At 37.1% G+C, this 19,576-nt stretch overlaps 1 protein-coding gene and 1 non-coding gene across 3 annotated transcripts; one reads left to right on the forward strand and one right to left on the reverse strand.

The window, feature by feature from the left end:
• Positions 1–2,457: 2,457 nt before the first annotated feature.
• Trnas-uga (transfer RNA serine (anticodon UGA)) lies at positions 2,458–2,539 on the reverse strand. Its single transcript has one exon. It is a non-coding gene; the product is annotated as a tRNA-Ser (tRNA).
• A 4,261-nt stretch (positions 2,540–6,800) lies between these two features.
• On the forward strand, positions 6,801–17,647 carry LOC106079876 (uncharacterized). Of its 2 annotated transcripts, XM_056005115.1 has the most exons (8): positions 6,802–6,971; positions 8,746–8,843; positions 9,660–9,698; positions 9,915–10,123; positions 13,400–13,604; positions 15,326–15,403; positions 16,642–16,677; positions 17,162–17,647. In XM_056005115.1, exons 2-8 carry the CDS (start codon positions 8,819–8,821, stop codon positions 17,206–17,208), a joined length of 639 nt encoding a protein of 212 aa, XP_055861090.1. In that variant the 5' UTR covers positions 6,802–6,971; positions 8,746–8,818; the 3' UTR covers positions 17,209–17,647. The 2 variants fall into 2 exon arrangements, with proteins under 2 accessions (XP_055861091.1, XP_055861090.1); XM_056005116.1 differs by lacking the exon at positions 17,162–17,647 and having other exon boundaries at positions 6,801–6,971; positions 13,400–13,597; positions 16,642–16,678.
• Positions 17,648–19,576: the final 1,929 nt, after the last annotated feature.

Consider the following 19,576-nt stretch of genomic DNA (forward strand, 5'->3'; position numbering starts at 1 on the left):
CTCATAAAATAATGGACTCTGGGAACAGGAAATGCCATGTTAAATAGGTTTATCCATTCGTAGGACTTAATCATCTTCTTTTTTCAAGTAACGTGTATTTAGTATTTACAAAGCTTATATCAACTCACTCTGTCTGGTAAAAAGATTGTACACGTTTTTTCTCTCACACCCAATTTGTGTAAGTGTATACAACTATTCATTGGCATAGACAAGACATGATTTAATAAAACTAGTCAATTAATTACAATTGATTATTTTTTTTTATATTAACTAGGGAAACTAATCCGTCAGTATTCACAAATATAGCTAAATTTGTTGGGTTTAGCCCGCTTAAATAAAATATTAACGCTATGTCTCCCTCACGCATTCTCCAATCCATAACATATTCTTACTATAAGTAGTATTGCTTACCTGTAGCAAACTTTTCTTTCTGATCCTTGCCCAGTGCTACCTTTATATTGGTCTAAGTAACATATTCTATCATCGAGCACACTATAAAAGACTGTCAGTATCGTATCCTAGAAAATCTGTATTCTCTTACGAGTCATGATAGAGTGAATGTTTTGTCTGATGAGAGACATGGAGACAGATCAAGCAAAATATAACGAATACTTTAAGAAAAAAAGCTATCTAAGAGGAAGAGCTCCACATTTACAACCATATCTCTCAATACTGCACGATTTATGTCCCTTCTCCATATAAAAAATTAACTAATTACCTCTATTTGATTGACTTGATGGTAAATTAATTGATTAATTTATATTTTGTTTAGAACAATGACTTATCATGCAAAGTTTTTAACTTGATCCGAGAATGGGAAGTGGGAGAAATAACGTGTACACAATTTGTACCAGACAGACAGACAGACGGACGGAGTGAGTCAATATAAACTTTATAATTAATGAATCCACTTATATTAATTATTACACGAAAAAATAATCCATATCAAAGATGAAAATGCTACTCGAATGAATTATAGTTGTTTATTCGACATCTATTTATGTTTATGAAAACTAAACAGATGACGGAGTATCTAACAGGGGTACATCTCGACTTTGTGATCAAAGTGATACTAATTTTACTAAATAATTTGGAAAGATACGACACTGTAAACCTGATCATTTTACATCTATGGCGAGCAATTTTATTGTTGTAAAATATTTCCTGTTTTATGTGATATGCCAAGTGATACACTGCACAAGTTAGTGTAGAAATATATAAGGCGTGTCCACGAGTCCGAAGATTAACGAGTGGTTACGCGGCCCCAGCTTCACCTACATATTTTGCCGCATCCCGCACATACAGAATCATTATCCTCCGGTGGTCGATTTCGATTCTAATTTCGCCGTCTGCGTCTGTTCTCGGCAGTGGATTTCCTGTTGGTCTCAGATATGTATTTCGCGGCCTTTGTAAGTGATCTCCAGCTGTCTCGTTCTGAAGCCGCCAGCATCCATGCAGAGGCGTAGTGAGCAAAACGTGCCCCCATGCAAGGTTCTTGGCGCCCCCCCTCACCTTTTTTTCATGAACATCACATAGAAGTGTAGACTTATAAATAAAATTATTTAATGATAATATAATAAAAAATAGCCTTAAATTGTATGACAATAATTTTACTTCTACAAAATACTCTAATGTTTTAGGAGCTAAAAAGAACTCTGATACTCTGTGGTGTTTCTGAATTTTTTAAATACATTTTTTCTAAAATACAATACATCAGATTTAACGCGAGTGTAAGTCCCTTATAGAATTAAAATAATGATATGGATAATATATAAGACAAATTAAGTCTAGCAATAAGTAAAATAATTTGTAAAAATTGAAAATTTTCACACAGTCATATATTTTTCTTTTCGCCCATCTGCGTGTGGCGCCCCCTAGCGAGAGGGCCTTTATATTTGTGTTTCTCTAAGCAATATATACGATTTTGTTTTGTATTTGAAGATTATGGTTCAGTGTTTTATGTATAATTGCTACTTTACTTATGAGCCTTCTCTCCTGAAGGCTTTCTAAATTTAGTAATTTTTAGGTGTTACTCTAGTCATCTGTGAATATTCGTTTGTTATGAATCTCACTGCTCTATTTTGTGTCTGTTCCAGTTTCTTAATGTTTTCTCGAGTTGAGGGGTACCAAACAGTGGATGCATATTCTATTACTGGCCTAACCAAGGTTATATAACATTTTAGTTTTATGTTCTTATTTGATTTCGAAAAATTAATTAAAATATTTTTTTTTAAAGTTACTTGCTTGACCTCTGTATTTCGTTCGTGATTAATGAAACTCCGTCTCAAAAAACAAATATAAACATATACAACGAAATAAAATATATTATGTAGGCTTCTCTCCCTTTATAAAGTTATGTAACAGTTTAGAGGTGTAACATGTTCCATAAACTTGGTGCTTTACTGCTAGGGATCGCTCTAATAATGATATACATCTTTAAAAATTTGAAAAAAAAATCGTCGCCGGCAGGATTCGAACCTACGCGGGAAAATCCCATTGGATTTCAAGTCCAACGCCTTAACCACTCGGCCACGACGACTTACACGATAATCTACTGCAGATGTTTTTTCTTCTTTGATTTGTATTAACTTGTTTGAAAACTCACACACAGTAACACACACACATGTTATCGACTTGTAGGTGTGGTATCTAGATATGTAATCCATTTAGCTTAGACTCTCTGTTGTATATTTTAACAGATTTCTATTGGACGATCGACCGCCCTTAATCCGCAGAACAGAATCCCAACTTGTTGACTGCACGGTCGTGTGCAGGGAAAATATTTGTATGACAGATAAATTACTAGTTGGTTATTTGTTTATTTTTAATTGATTTTTTGTTTTTTCAGGTACAAGAAATAATTGTGCAAAATTTCAACTTTATCCGAGATTGGGTGTGGGAGAAATAACGAGTACAAAATTTTGGCCAGACAGACAGACAGACGGGCAGAGTTGGTAGAAGCTTTGTAAAAAAAATAATCATATATTTACATTAGGAATCGTGGTCTAGAGCCTAAACTTGGCTTGTCTTGGCTACCTATGAAGAGGGCTCGAGGTTCGACACCCGACTCTGGCAGCACCTACTCCTGATACCCCCATCCCCCCCCCCCCCAACTGGTCCACAAATGAGATTGGACCATAGCGCTCTGAGTATGCTATAAGCATGAAAGTAGCGCTATATAAAAGCGATAATTATTACTGTCACGAGCGAGAAAAGTTTTTAAAATTATTTTTAAAAGAATTAGACATTACTACAAAGCTTATATATACCAACTTTGTATGATATTACATCATTCAATTTCCTTCAGAGATTCTATTTTCCAATCTAATTCTCTGTTATCTTTCCCCGATTCCATTCTATGATATGATTCTATGATATAAGCTTTGTAACTAGAGTTGAAAGAGGGAAGTATCTGGAAGGTCACTCGACTTGTATCGTAGCTACAAGGCATTTCGCCGGACGGCCCAGTTTCTGGTCAAAGCACTACAGGAGGACTAGTCCTGCTTGCTCTAAAAACATTCGGAGTTATCTTCTGCCCATTTTGCGTCTTTTCTTTTGACAGTTTTCAGTGACAGTGGTCTAGGCGGTCCCAGTCTTAAACGCTTACGATGGATGACTCATATACTTACCAGAAACACTGTATTGAAGTTCTTTAGTGGATTGGCGTGGTGGTCTAGTGGTAGAGCACTTAGGTTAAGAACGATGGGTTTCGGATTCGAATACCGGTGAAAAAATGAGTCCACCCAACTCTAAAGGGTACGTGACATTAGTTGGTGAAAAGTAAGTTAGCAGTAGTTTTGCATATAGTGGCACTCACGAACAACATTCGCACATGAAACACAAACACACACACACTTACACAAGGCAACCAGTGTCACAAGACGCTAGCAGTGTGCTGGCGCCTCCTGCAACTGGTCGTTGTCTAGGGTGATTCTGGAGGCCCGACTGTTGACGCTGGAACTTTGGTGGCTTTAGCCTTGTCGCGATTTTGGTGTTATAACTAACATATATATAACTGAGATATGCAACTCAACACGGAATGTAGTTAGAGGCTATAACTTTAACCTGTAACTTTATTTTACACACAACAAATAAACTTCCAAATGAAACGTTATATACAGGTACATCAACTACTAAAACTAAACTCAGATCTCTAATGACTATGTCTCTAATCATGAAGTCCTTCTGCTATAGTTTTCTCGTACCAGATTAGGAAACTAGCAGGAGCGGGAAATACAACATTCCGCTCTACAAGACCCACGCCAACTAACTCCCTCCTTTTCAGAGCAAAAAGAACCCTCCCACGTGGACTACACCGCAGCACAGTGGTTACGTCCCCTTGCATCATCAGTGACGCATCCTCAGTGGTTACGTCTACATGCATCATCAGTATCTGACCAGTGATGACCACTGCCCCTTTCCCCAGATTTCCCAGATCACCCCGCCCTCGTGGTAGCCTAGGTACTCTGGTCCCGTGACAACAAAATAAACATTAAAGCACAAAAAAACTACTTATTTCCCCCTTCCAATAATAAACAAATCTAATTAAAATATATTAAAACATAAATAATGACAATAGATCTAAAATACAAATAACAGAAATCAACTTAAAACTTTACACATTAACTAAGGGTCAGCTAGGTTAACATTCCTTAGCTAGGCCCGTAGTGGGTTACGGTTGTTCTGCTACACACACACAAACGGTTGTGGGCTCACAGCCATTTGTGACAACCAGCGCTTTATGAAATAGACTTCTCGGTGACGACAAACAACCTTGTAACACCCTGACAGCAGGATCTTTGACATGAAGAATTGATATTAGTATTTCTTTAATGAAGCATTTAAAAAAAAACAACAATAAACTTGTACTAATCTATTATTTAAAGTATTTTAAAGTATAATTCTTAACGTTTGACGAATCTTTTCAAAACTGAAGGCTCATTAGATCATTGCGAAGGTCATAATATATGAAAAAGGCCCAGACCCTTTATATACACTACCATAGGCAACTGCGTAAATTTTGATCTGTTTAAAAAAAAATAAATTATACATACTAAATGTAATTGAAATTCCAAGGATAGACAACTCGATTTTACAATAATCACACATTTAAAATTTTTAATTTTTTTTTTTTTTTACTTTTTCCGGTCACAATTAAAAGTTTCGCTGCTTTAAACTTTTTAAAAATAAAATCGATTAAAACAAAAATTCTGAAAGAAAAATTGCGTCTGGCCTCTAGATTTAATTATTTTCTCACTCTTAAAGACGATGACTTATCTCCCTTCGAAATCTTTCGTGTTCTCAGGACTGGTTCGGACTAGAGCAGGGGTTCTCGATCTGTGGGTCGCGACCCCCTTAGGGGTCGATTGACGATTTGCCAGGGGTCGCCTAAGACCATCAAAAATATGGATTGTTTTTGTCTATTCTTCTATTGCTGTATAGATGGGGGTCGCCGAAGAGTGACATTGTTAAAAGGGGGTCGTCGAGCTTAAAAGGTTGAGAACCGCTGGACTAGAGCGTCTACTATGTTCAAGAATTTAGCAGATAAAAATAAAAAAGGTACATAATCCATACTTTATCAATTCTAGTTATAATTTTTGAGTTCATTCCCTTTGACTATTGACAACAAACTATTAATTTTCTTCTGAATGGTAAGACAAGAATATATTGCACTTACAAAGATTTATGTAACATTAACAAAAAAATAAATCCATTCCTTCATTATAAATATGATGGTAGGACCACATGAAATAATTTCGTGACAGAGGGCCGGCAAGGTGGACATTAGAAAATTTTTAAATTCGTCTCTTATTAATGTTTGCCTAAGTTTTGGATCTTTGTTTGTGATCCCATAACACTGTGAATGTTAAAATTCATCTCAGCCACTACTCTTGAGCCACATAAGCGTTCTCTCGACCACTAAATGATGTTGTGACAGAGCGTCGCTTTGAGGGTTTGCGGGACATGTCCTCCGTCAAAATGAATCACGCGCCCAAAAGCAATAACATGAAGGCCGATACGAGGAACACGGAAACAGGGACGCCCTTTTACAGCTTGACGCCGCCCCTTCATGGAGGACGGCAGACGCCAGCTGGGCAGAGACTGCAGACATTGCTGGAGACCGATTTCTATGGAGACAGCTTGCAGGGCCGTCCTTAGGTCATTAGAAGCCCTAGGCGAAGAAGGGAATTGATGGCCCTCAATGAAAGAGAAAGAATAAAAAGTCCGAAAAATAAATTACGCAATGAATTAAAACCTTCCTAGATCTATATCTAAATCAACAAATAAAATAAATTCATAGAGCGAAATTCTCGTAACGTTCCGTGGGGCATCTTAATTGTAGTAGAGACTTAGAGCTAGTCTAGTAGACGAGTCAGAGTTCTGATACGATTGAGATTTGATCCAAGTTTCGCTTTTGTTTTCCCATTGCGAGGTCCTCACCAATTTGAGGCCCTGTGCGGCTACCTAGTTTGCTTATACATAAGGCCAGCCCTGACCAATGCCCCTAACCAGTGGCGTAGCCAGGAATTTGCCATCATTTAGGGGCCCGGGGGCTTGACCTCATTGGGGGCCCCTGCATCTTGCGTAATATTTAATATTTAATGTAAAAAAAAACCTCTCTAGTGGGGGCCCGGGGGAGATTTTCAAAGTTCCCCCCTCCCTCCCCCACCCTAACTATGCCTGTGCCCCTAACGATGATGCTTGTCTAAGTATGTATGTTTTGCTTCAATGCACGTGAGGTCAATTTTAAAACAAGACTAAAATAACAAGCACTGTTCTGTACTGATGCAATCCGGGTTTATTTTGGTGCGCCACAGATCTGTGTTTTTAAAAACAAAACATGAAATAGTACATCAAAATGTTTGCAATGTTCCCACATCTAGATCTAGACTTTGACTTTATCTATAGTCGTATAAGAATGCGTTGAATTGCAGGATTATAAGTACAGAATTTAATACATATACGTACAGGCAAGTACCTTAAAATACAATTCAAATACAAAAAAACAAAAACCTAGTAAAATACTCAGAAAGACATCATAAAGTCATAAACTATCAAGTATCATAAGGAGAATGTTAAGCATTGTTCCATATAATCTCCACTCTACGGAATATTTGTACAAATGCTCCTTCTTCCTTAGTGCTATTAGAGCATGGAATGGCTGCCTGGTCGTGCGGTTTGAGCGCTGACTGTCGTTCGGATTTATCGATGGTCGAGGGTTCAAATCCTGCACACTCCCATCCCCCGTCGTCCTGCGGGAGGTTTGGACAAGGAAGTAAACTTATCTTCAACTCTGAAGGAACATCCGAAACATGTAAAACAAAAACTAAAAATGGGTTGCCTGAGCCAGCCAGGAAAACCAGTGACTTTGCAGAGTTTAAGTCATTGGTTAACATGCATGACTAGATGCATGACGCCTAGGACGTAATCATTTTCATTTTTGAAGTAACGTCTGTATTTTATAAGATAAGATGAGAGATGAATGTTTTGCTTCTTAAAAAAAAACAAAGATAAGTACGTCTTACGCATTTTATGTGTCAGTCTAGTCATGCATGTTAATCAATGACTAAATTACATTCCTTTGTTTATCTATTTTTAGGATATAGGCCTACAAATGTGGACAGAAGCCACGTCACGTGGATTTAATGTTTACATTTTATTGTATGTTATTTTATTGTATTATTCAGGATAGAAGACTTAAAAATAAAAGTAAAGAAGTAATTATACATAAAACACTGAACCATAATATTGAAATGCAAAAACGAAATCTAATAAAATACTCTGAAAGACACAAAGATAAAGGCACATTCCTCGTTCCATATGCTAGGACAAATCTCAATCTGTACAAACGTTCCATCTTCCCTAGTGCTATTAGAGCATGGAATGGGTTGCCTGAGCCAGCCAGGAAATCCAGTGACTTGGCGGAGTATAGGTAATTGTTTAACATGCATGACTAAATGCATGACTCGTAGGACGTAATCAACTTCTTTTTTGAAGTAACGTCTGTATAATATAAGATAAGAGTTTTTTGTGTGGCTAGAGTAGAGGGTGGAAGAGTAAGCCCTTTCCTTGGTAGCTTAGCTTGGTTTTGTTTAGTAGGTATGTCTGACTGATTCTAACAAACTGGTCAGTGTAAAACTAGCCTAGGCTACGTGTAGTCGGCCATGACAAGACAACCAAGAGATAGTGTTTGTTGTGTGCTGAGTGGTCAGGCGAGAGAATAAACATTGCCATTGTTAATCAAGCGTGTAATCTATTTTAAGCACGTATTTTTTTCTTTACTTTACAAGATCCCTAGATCTAACTGCAATAAACCTAGATCTATTTCCTTTGCAAGACGTTAACTTTATGTTTTTTTTCTGTCAATAGATTAAATTAATAGATTTGTGTGACATCACATAGAAACCCGGTGAAAATCTGACCGTTTTAAATGCGCAGAAACATTAGTTCAGAAAAAAAATATACTAAGTTATTATTGAATATAAAATAAAATTCATAATATAGAATTTGTAAATGTTATTGAAATAAAAACATATATCAATAAAAAAAAATTAAAAACCATGGGAATTTCCCTTTAATTCTGTAATCTCGCATGTTAATTATATAGGTGTTGCACTTTGGATCTTTCATAAATATCCATTATTTAATTGTTATTTTAACCTTCCTTTATTAATGTTCATGCTTTTTAACACATATTAAACTACATAAAAAATGTAGTGTTTTTTTTTTTTTTGGTTTAATTAGCGACGCCTCACTGCTTTCGATTCCTGGTATCACCTCAGACCACGACAATGCTAATGCCTCTTCAGGGAAGACAATGATCGAACTGGTCTTATCATTGGGTAAGCCATGGGTGGATTGCTTCTTTGAACGCTTTAAATACAAACCAAATATATTCATTTCTGATAAGCTGTAATATGTCTTCCACTCAGTAATGGTCTTGTAATGTTTTCTGATATGTCTGGCCATTAGAAAAGAAACAAGTACAATTTAAAAAAAAAATACACTAAAAAAAGGCTCGTCAAAGGGGAATAACTCTATATTTATATTTATATATCTCAATATTGTAGAAATTATTTCCCTTTTTTGAAATCTAACAAAATAATTAATTACCGATAATTAATTGAATAATTTATTAATTTTTTAAATTGATTCATGATTTGTTACGTACAATAGATAATTGGGGAAAGTTTCTACTCGATTTGAGGATGGGTTTGGGATAAATCAATTGTTTAAATGTTTAACAGACATACAAACAGACTTGAAACAGACAGAGTGAGTTGATATGAGCTTGTAAAAAAAATAAATCCCCTTGCAATATATAGGGCGGAAGATGTAAATGTCATCAATTTCTATGCCCGACGGTCAACAAGGATGTTATGTGGCCAGTACAATGACAACGCCTTTACTTTTCCAAACTAATTTCAGGTATCCAGTTGTCTGCATTCAATAGCGTCCTAAAAATCCCAAAGCTGAAACTATTGTTTTCAAATCGATTCAAACCCGAGATCCATGCATTTGGATGCCAAGCGTTATATCAGTTAGCCACCACGCTCCTGGTGCCATTAGTGATGATCTAGTGATGTTTTCCAATTTATCGGACCCTTAGTGATAATGTTATATAACCTTTTGTTATATTTGCTTTCACATGTTCAAAGTTCTGCCCATCATGGTGAAAAGTATTCAAGAGGATAAGAGTAAGTATCTATCTATCTATCTATCTATCTATCTATCTATCTATCTATCTATCTATCTATCTATCTATCTATCTATCAGTCAGTCAGTCAGTCTGTCTGTCTGTCTGTCTGTCTTTCTATGTATATTTGATTTCACATGTACACACTCCATAACACGTACTCCCTCCCCTCTTAAACACTGGTTTCTGTTTTTTCTTTTTTTACGCCCATACCTAGAGCTAACCTGTTATAGTGTGACCAAAGGTTTGTTCTCCGATCACCTGGTGCTGGGGGACTACACACTGGAGACCAATTGTCGGGATGGAGCCCTATCGGAGGACAGGGTCTTCTTTCAATCCCGTATCAGTGGCCGGTTGGTGCACGCTTGCTCTGCCGTCGTCGACTTTGGCCTGTCGTCCAGAAAAGATAGCGGTGGTCAAGTATCGGTGAGGACTCTTATTCTCTCTTCCCTCTCTTGATCTTCCTCCCTTACTTTCTCTGTCTCTCTCTCTCTCTTTCACTATACTTCAATATACTTTTTTTTTTTTACAACGATGGTATCCACTCAGTTTTTTCTGTCTGGTAAAAAGTTTGTACACATTATTTCTCCCACACCCGATCTCGAATCAAGCTGAAACTCTACACAATGGACCTCATTCACCAATCGTAAACAAACAACATTCAGTCACGTGATCATATTGATAAAACAACGAAAAAAACTGTCACGTGACAACCATCATGAATTAAACATGAGATCGTAAATTATATAGAAGAGATAGAGCACCACGTGGCTAAATGTTGTTTGTTTACGATTGGTGAATGAGATCCATTCTTTATTGGTGTAGACTACTGTAGACAATACATTCCTCAATAAAAAAATGTACCATCTAGTCAATTAATTAGTAGGGAAATTAATTCTTTAGTATTAACAGATATCACTAAATATTTAGGGTTTTGTCCCATTAGATAATCGTACACGTTAGTTCTCCTTCAGCTTGAAACAATCATTTATGTATTGTACTTATGAAAACATTAATGAATTTAAACAATTGACCAATTAATCAATTAATTATTGGCAACTTTTTTTTTGTTCAATATCGAATAAGAGAAATAACGTACACATTATAATAATAATAATAATAATAATAATCTTTATTATCCGTAAGGAAATTTGTCTTACAATTTATGCATTACACCAAACAAAAAACATTATAACTATAAGAAACCAAAGTGTACATTCACACCAGACTCACTCATAATTTAAATGTGACAAAGTTTATACCAGATTGTTCTTATTTAATGATTTGATTGCCAGGGGAACTAAAGAGTGTTTGTGTCTGTTTGTCTTTGCTATCGGTGTCTTGTATCTCTTTTGTGATGGTAAAATCACAAAATCCTGACACAAAGGGTGATTCTTTATTTCGAGGATCTTGTTAGCTTTTTTATAGATGTTTGTCTCAAACAACTGCCCAAATGGGGTTTGTTTTTTGCCAATGATTTTGCCAGCAGCATTTAGGATTCTATTAAGTTTATTTTTTATTTTTAATGCTTAGATTGCCATACCAGGCAGTGATATTGAAACTGAAAATATTGCAGATGTGAGCGTGATAAAACATAACCAAGGCCTTTTCGCTAACATTAAACGAGGACAGTTTTCTTAGTAGTCGTAATCTTTGCTGCCCTTTTTTGCTGATATAATCAGTATTTGCAGTAAAATTTAGTTTATTGTCTAGGATAGTACCAAGGTATTTAAAGGTTTGCACAATTTCAATAGTCTCTCCAGCTACAGAAACAATATCATTTTCCTTTTTTTTTTCTTTAAAGGATTTTGTATATTTTGCATGTGAATTTCCTCGTTCTCAAAGCTGCCTCGGCTGTTACTGGAGTCTGTGAGATAAGTGATCACTCGTGAGAGAGAGGGAGGTGTGTGTGTGTGTGTGTGTGAGAGAGAGAAAGAGAGAGAGAGAAGGTCTTTGTTTGTGCAGGGGCGCCTCTGTCTTGTAGATCAGTGGTTCTCAACGGTGGTCCGTGGACTCAAGGGTAATATGTCTATTACAAGCTAGTCTATAACGACCTTAGACTAAGACTAAGACTGCTTTATTGATCCTTATGGAAATTTGTTGTGATTACAAGGACTCTTTTCTCATATAAAGACAACACAACAGAAACATTCACATAAATAGATCAGACACAACATAAAGAGTTCATTCAGCGACTACACACAGGTATCTTGGTGCTTTTCATGTTTCCTGATCAACGAGTGGCGTTGATATAATCTGACTGAGTAAGGAACGGACGAGTTTTTATACCGCTTTTGTTAATGATGTTTTCTGGGCTACGCAACAGTTTAGATGAAGCGTTGCCTTGCCAACAAGTTATTCCGTATGTTTGAAGACACTGTTCCAATAGTATTTAGTGGTAACAAAAATGTTTTCATTGGGTAATGTTATTTTATGTTCTTTTTATTTGTATCTTGATGAGACTTAAAGTCAATTAGATCAAACTGATAGCAGGAATGTAAATGAGAAAATACCTTATCATAATTATTTTAAACATGTTTTTGTTGGTGTGTAAAATTGCTGCCACTGAGTTGGTCACCTGTATTGCACCCACTTTCAAAACGAGTTTATTATAATCGGGTATAAGCGCTTTTTTTTTCCCAGTGGCGTGATATGTGTCAATAATATGAATTGAACTGAAACCTTGATTAGTAAGATAATTTGTCCGCAATGCTCACAACAAAAACTTGGATCAGCTTTTAAATCAAAATAAATCAAGTGATTCCTTCTTAGTTGTCGTATTTGCCTTGGTTACATATTAAACATATTGTCTTCCACCTTTCGTACAACACAATATAAAACATCTTCTGTAGCAACCTTTTACCAAGTACAATGTAGCAATGGAGGCAGTAAGCACTCAGACGGTTGTAGTTAAACAAATTCCACAATGTAAAGAGCAGGATTAAATCATTTAGATTACTGGCGAATAGAATTATTATTCTGAGGAATTTATATTATTAATAAATTAATTTGACACATTGTCTAATCCAGTCATTCCATATATACATAGGCAACGTAGAAAATGTGTATATCTTTCTATACTTTGCCTGGCGTTTTTTTAGGCCATTCTATATCTTATTGATGGGAAAGTAAAAAAGGCTAATACCTATGTGAATAGTTTCTTCTATGTCAGACTATATTAGCGTTACTTATTGAGGGGAATAAGATCAGACATCTGAATTTGTTCTGAAACACATCCCCAACCGATAAGTGTTCATGTAATCAGAACATATTTGTTTAAAAGGATGAATAAACTAATCTTAATCATAATCTTAGTATTAATCCTTTGTCTTTATCTTACTCTTAGACTTTATCTTACTCTTAGTCGTTAATCTTAGTATTTATTTATAATATTAGTCTTTCGTTATAATCTTAATTTGAGTCTTAATCTTAATCTTTACTATTTAGTCCTATTCGTAATCTTTAATAGGTTTAGTCTTTAATCTTAATGTTAGTATTTTTTTTAGTCTTTTTACTTATTTTCAAATCTTAATCTTTGTCTTAGTCTTACTCTTAATCCTAGCCTTAAGTCTCCTATCTTAGTTTTAATCTCTTAGTCTTAAGACTTTGTCTTAATCTCAAGAGTTAGTCCTTATTGTTATTGTCACGACCATTCACCCTATTGTTCTAAAATTATTTTTTTTATCTCGTTTCAACTCCAAGATTTGCAGGACTCGACTGAGCAGGACATTGGCCAGGAACAGAGGCAAACTTTTCGATTGTAAGTGGGTCTATGCCGCCGGGACGTACACCCTTACGGTCATGCTGAAAGCGGAGATGCTGAAGGACGGCATGCGGCTGTTCCTGTGGTTTGGTAATGCAGCGTTCGTCATGGGACCTGAAGTGACATTCAATGAAGAGGTATATGGTAAGTGCTAGTTCGTTCTTCTTCTTTCCCATTGCCGTTATTATGTTAAAGCGTACAGATGACTAGATCAATATACGAGATGAACTGTGTAGTGGTTTCTAAAATCAGGGAGCTCTCTATGTAGTTTTATTTCTATAGAGGAGTTTTGGGGCCAGTGTTCGGGGTTCTTGGTAAAGAATGCTGTTTTGAAGGACACGGCCAGCATTCTCTGGTGACATTTCGACATGGGCAGATTTCACTAGTTCTAATTTTGAGCTTCCGGAACTTATGTTGTCTCATTCTGTTGTTTGCCGTTAGTTAATTCGTTACAATACCAATTATACAAAGACCTCCCCTCTCTCTATAGTGACGGAAATCTAAAAGAACAAACCTTGCAGGGGCAGGTAATCTCGAGAACAAAGGGGAAAAATGTATTGATTATTGTATAATTGAAAACCCAAAGGCAGACCACGAATACGATGGCTTGATGATGCTGAGGCGGAACTACAGCAGCTAAGAGTTTGGGCATGGAGACCAAAAGGGCAGGAAAGATCTGAATGGAGAGATGTGATGAAGCAGGAGATGGCCCTCCAGGGGCTGTAGTGTTACTAGAATAGATGGTGCTAACTAATTTTTTATGGGACCAGAAGTGAACTTCGAACTGTGAGAGCTATCAACTGTCTCTCTCAGAGGTCATCTGCTGCCAGCTACTTTCTGCTACGCCTTCCTCCTTTAAGATCGCCAAAGAAAATCGACTTTGGCATGCGGTCGTCTCCCATGCGGGATATGTGCCCGGCCCAGCGAAGCTGTCGAATGATAATTAGAGCTTCTATACTGTCCATACCAGCTTCCATCCGAACATAGTTATTTGTAATGTAGTCATGCCGACGAGAGTCCGCCACTGAGGGAAGAACACTAGCAATAGAGTTTATAATCTTAAATACTGTTTTTTTTTTAAGTTTTTGTTTTTTAAATTATTTTACTGAAGGCTTTAATACACGATTTGTCTATAATTTGTCACAGAATTAGAATAAAATTTGTTAATAGCTAAACATATTTTCATTGATACACTCAGCCAGTAACGTTATTCTTTCCTTTTTCCTGTGTCGGATCTTTGCACAATTATATATTGTCGATAACAATACATGAATACATCAACAGATTAAGCAGTTAGCTTATTGGTAATTGGTAAGTAATTAGGTTTATGAAGTATAAAAATCAGATAAATCCTGCAGTATTGAGTATAACGTCAATAATTGGATGGTTCTTTCCCGACTATAAGCTGTTTTTTAAGACTAAGACTGCTTTATTGATCCTTACGGAAATTTTTTGGGATTACAGGGACTCTTTTCTCATATAAAGACAACACAACAGAAAAATACACATAAATACAACAGACAACATAAAGAGTTCATCAGCGACTACACACAGGTGGTGCATTTTATGTTCCCTGATCAATGAGTGGCGGTGATTCTGACCGAGTGAGGTACGAACGAGTTTTTGTACCGCTCCGTTCTTGTTTTGATTGCGAGCAGTCGCCCACTTCGCGACGACCTGACGTAGTTCTGATGGAGCGGGTGGCCGTTGTCTTCCAAGATTTTTTCGATTTTTCTTAGGCACGTTTGTTCAAAAAGTTCCTTTAAATGTGGTAATGTTGTGAGTGTAATTTTTTACATTATTTTTTTTGGCTTATTGTTTTGATTGTAATAATAAAGCTTTTAATTGATTTGTTTTATTCTCAGATTCCAATTATTATACTTGCCGAGGCGGAATCGTTAATTTTAAGAATTATGATGACGATTCCAACATTTTAGATTTTGGTAAGTACAAATTTAACATTCACGTTAGGAGACCCAACTTCCTAGATCAGGGATGGGCAACCTTTTTCTACTGAGAGCCGCATTTAAAAAATTTGGGGACTGGAGGGCCGCATAATTAAATAAATAAAAATTATATATATATATATATATATTATATATATATTGTACTCCAAATTGAGGAACTACAACAGAGTTACCAATTTCTTGAACTAATTTTACGAACGATTTGGTAAAATTTTGCTATTGTGTATTTACATAACAACATTTCACCACAAATGTAGAGTAGTACTAAAATGAAATATGTCACTGTCCACTCTCGCTTATAATGTTCCGGAACCGTGAAGCTAGCTTACAAGTTATTTCTTGTGAAATACAGTCAATCAGCAACAATCTGTTTTAACACTTGATAATTTTCAAAAAATTAAACAAAACAAAAAAACACTTGTTCACGGATGATTGTGGTTCCATGTAATGTGAAAGTTTAGCAACAAGTTTTTTTTAAAGTGTGGATATACAGTTTCTGGCACCCATGAAACTCCCGCGGAATAACTGACTGAAACTTTGCTTTCAATTCATAATTTGCTTGGAGGTATGTCATCTGGAGCTGAATCGTCGTCTGCATTAAATGGCGAGCTGAGGGTATTGAAAAACTAGTTCCAAGTTCTTGACGTCTTGAAATTTGTCTTCCAGTCCGAAGATTAGTGAGGAATGCAGTATTTCCCGTGGCTGCGCAGTCCCAGCTGTGACCTACATATTTTGCCACATCCAGGGCAAGCATTACCATTGTCGGTCGATTTAGATTTTCTTTTCGTCGTCTACGTTTGTCCTCGGCAGCAGATTTTCTTTTGGTCTCAAATCTGTATCCCGCGGCCTTCGTGAGTGACCTCCAGCTGTCTCGTTCTGAGGCCGCATGCAACCAGGTGCACTCTTCTATGTCAGCCAAGGAAAGTTGACGCCTAAGCTGGTCTTTGAAGCGTTTCCGTGGAGCGCCTCTGTTACGTCGACCACCTTTTAGCTCACCAAAAAAAGGGCTGCCTTTGGCAAACGTTCGTCTCCCATACGGGATACGTGCCCTGCCCAGCGCAACTGTCGGACCAAAAGAAGTCCTTCTATACTGTCCATACCTTGCGAACTGCTTACAATAATGAAGCACTATTAGACATAAATAGAATGACCATTAGGTTATTTGCTCATGTCGAATGAATGTCCTCAACGTGATATTTCTTGTTCCGTTTCAGTAAGGAACCAAGCGAGTAACCTTCAGGAGTTTCAAGGTGAGCATAATACTTAGACTTCAGACTTTAGACTTAGACTTAAGACTTTAGACTTTAGACTTGGACTTTAGACTTTAGACTTTAGACTTATACTTAGACTTTAGACTTTAGACATAAACTTGGTCTTGGTCCCACCTATGCCTTGTGAAAGTACCACGGCCCCTGGGGATTACAGATGTCCAGCCTGTGACTGCAGCTGTGTATCAGGGATTGGCTTCTTTAGTCACACAGGAAGTCTCACGAGACGTAAAATGCCACAGCAGTACTTATATCCATTACTATTTCCAGCAATAACAAATTACGGAACCATACCCCCCCCCTTTTTTTTTTTACATTTGTGCCGCGTGACAATATTGTTATTCACAGTAAACGCTCAAGAAAGGGACTCAAATAAATAAATATATTATTCTAGTTTTCTGATCACTTGTTTTAATACAAGCTTTTAATGTATATAAATGCATATGATAACGGCTCTTTGTTTCAGGCTGGGTTATATTAAGTTTAGTTACATTCCTTACACTACCAACCTAGACGTTTTACTGTCCTGGACTTAACGTTGAAGATGCTAAAGAGACATATCAAGGATGCTTCTCACGGTGATATGTTGACACCACGTCATTCAAACTTAACTTAGGAAACAGTTTTAAAGGGAAAAAGGATCGACTAATTTTTCCATATGTTACCTTTTTTTTCATTATGAATGTAAAGCTAGACCAAAAAATCTTTGACATTATAAAGTTGGTTTATTGATAAATATGCTGATACAAATCATAATTTATGAGATTTATTTTATGTATGAACTATCAATTTTCTCATCCAAATCTCATCTAAATCTAACTCTTCAAATCTTACCGTATGACCTGAGTTTAGATATAACATTTTATTCAAGCGTTGATAGTTGTCTGTACCAATGTCAGCTCATGTAACTTTCTCATTGTCTAGACAATTAATACATTTAACTGAACTAACATCCTGAGTTTAACTTGTGTTTTTTTTAATGTATACTTTTTAAGTGCAAATAAAAGAAAAACATTCACCCAGAGTCCCAATCCCTCCAACTGGTCTATAAAAGTGATTGGACCATAGCGCGCTGATATATGCATAAAAGTTGCGCTGAACTACTTTTGGTAAAGAAATAGTACTAGAAAACACGAAATAATGAAACAAAACTGTGCTGTTTGGCTTAGTGACTCATAGCTCCCATCAGGTGTAGTGACTCATAGCTCCCAACAGGTGTAGTGACTCATAGCTCCCATCAGGTGTAGTGACTCTTAGCTCCCATCAGGTGTAGTGACTCATAGCTCCCATCAGGTCTAATGACTCATAGAGATCAAGTGACTCATAGCTCCACACAGATCAAATGACTGATGGCTCCCATACAAGTCAAGTAACTCAAAGCTCCCATACATGTCAAGTGACTCATAGTTCCATAAAGGTCAAGTGACTCTTAGTTCCATACAGGCTTAAGTGACTCCATAGCGACAAAGGGCATCGAAGTGTGGACGTAACCGAGCTAAATTTGCATCTGTAACATGTCCCGTTCTACACCGTAACGTTATCATTTGCTCCATGGGCTGCCGAACTTCTCCAGCTTCGTTGGGTTTCTCCAACGTTTTTCCTCAGCCACTTGCCATGTACCCACTCACGTAGGGCAGACGTAGACACTGATTGTTTCCTCAGCCACTTGCCATGTACCCACTCACGTAGGGCAGACGTAGACACTGATTGTTTCCTCAGCCACTTGCCATGTACCCACTCACGTAGGGCAGACGTAGACACTGATTGTTTCCTCAGCCACTTGTGATGTACCCACTCACGTAGGGCAGACGTAGACACTGATTTTTTTTTGTAGGCAGACTTAGCGATTTGTATTCCGCCACACTTTCGCAGACGATACTTGCCTTAGCAAGACGGTTACCAACTTCAACAGAAAGCAACTAAGACTTCTTGAACGCTTTCACCAAAGATGTCTGGGTCTCATCATGGACATACCGTGGCAAGACAGCACTTTAAGCAATAATAGTTTTGCTAATGCCGGTATGGACAGTGTAGAGGTACTGCTTTTAGTTCGACAGTTACCCTTTAGGGGACGGCATTACGCCAAAGGCAATCTTTTTTTTTTTGGGGTAAGCTGAAAGGTGATCGGCATAACAGAGGTGCTTTAAAGACCAGCTTTTGGCGCCATCTTGCTTTAATTGGCAGCAGGCAGATTCCTAACAAGACAGCTTTACAAAAACCGTCATACATATAGTACCACACAAAAAAAATCTACTACAAATTACAATTGAAGACGGCGAAAAACAAAAAAAACTAACTTTGCACCGGTAGACAACTCTTATGTCTGAGCTGATTATGTCAAAATATGTAGATCACAGTTAGAGCTCTTAGCGCGCCCCTGAGTCCACCCAGCTCTAATGGGTACCTGACATTAGTTGGGGAAAAGTAAAGGCGGTTGGTCGTTGTGCTGGCCTCATGAAACCCTAGTTAACCGTAGGCCACAGAAACAGATGACATTTACATCATCTGCCCTATTGTCCACAAGATCTGAAAGAGGAACTTTTTTTTTTCTTTTATAGCTAGGACTAAGTAGCCAAGTGATTAACTGCACTCTTATTTGATCTTGGGACTCCAAGACAAGCCTTATTATTATTATGACAGTAGCAGCCAGTTGAAAGTTGTTATAAACTTACTTGGGGCCTCGAAAGAATTAGAATGAAAACGCTACAGCGTCTGGTGATTACAAATGTCTAACCTGTGACAGATTTGTATCTAGGAGTGGCGTCTTTAGTCACATGAGAAGCTGTAAATGGAATGGGTTATCTCCGAACGTAAAATGCCACTAAGGGTGAAATTGGATTTTAGTTTTCTAATCGTGACAAACAGACGGATAGACAGACCA

This window comes from Biomphalaria glabrata, chromosome 12 (assembly GCF_947242115.1).
Source record: "Biomphalaria glabrata chromosome 12, xgBioGlab47.1, whole genome shotgun sequence".
NCBI classification, from domain to species: Eukaryota; Metazoa; Mollusca; class Gastropoda; family Planorbidae; genus Biomphalaria; species Biomphalaria glabrata.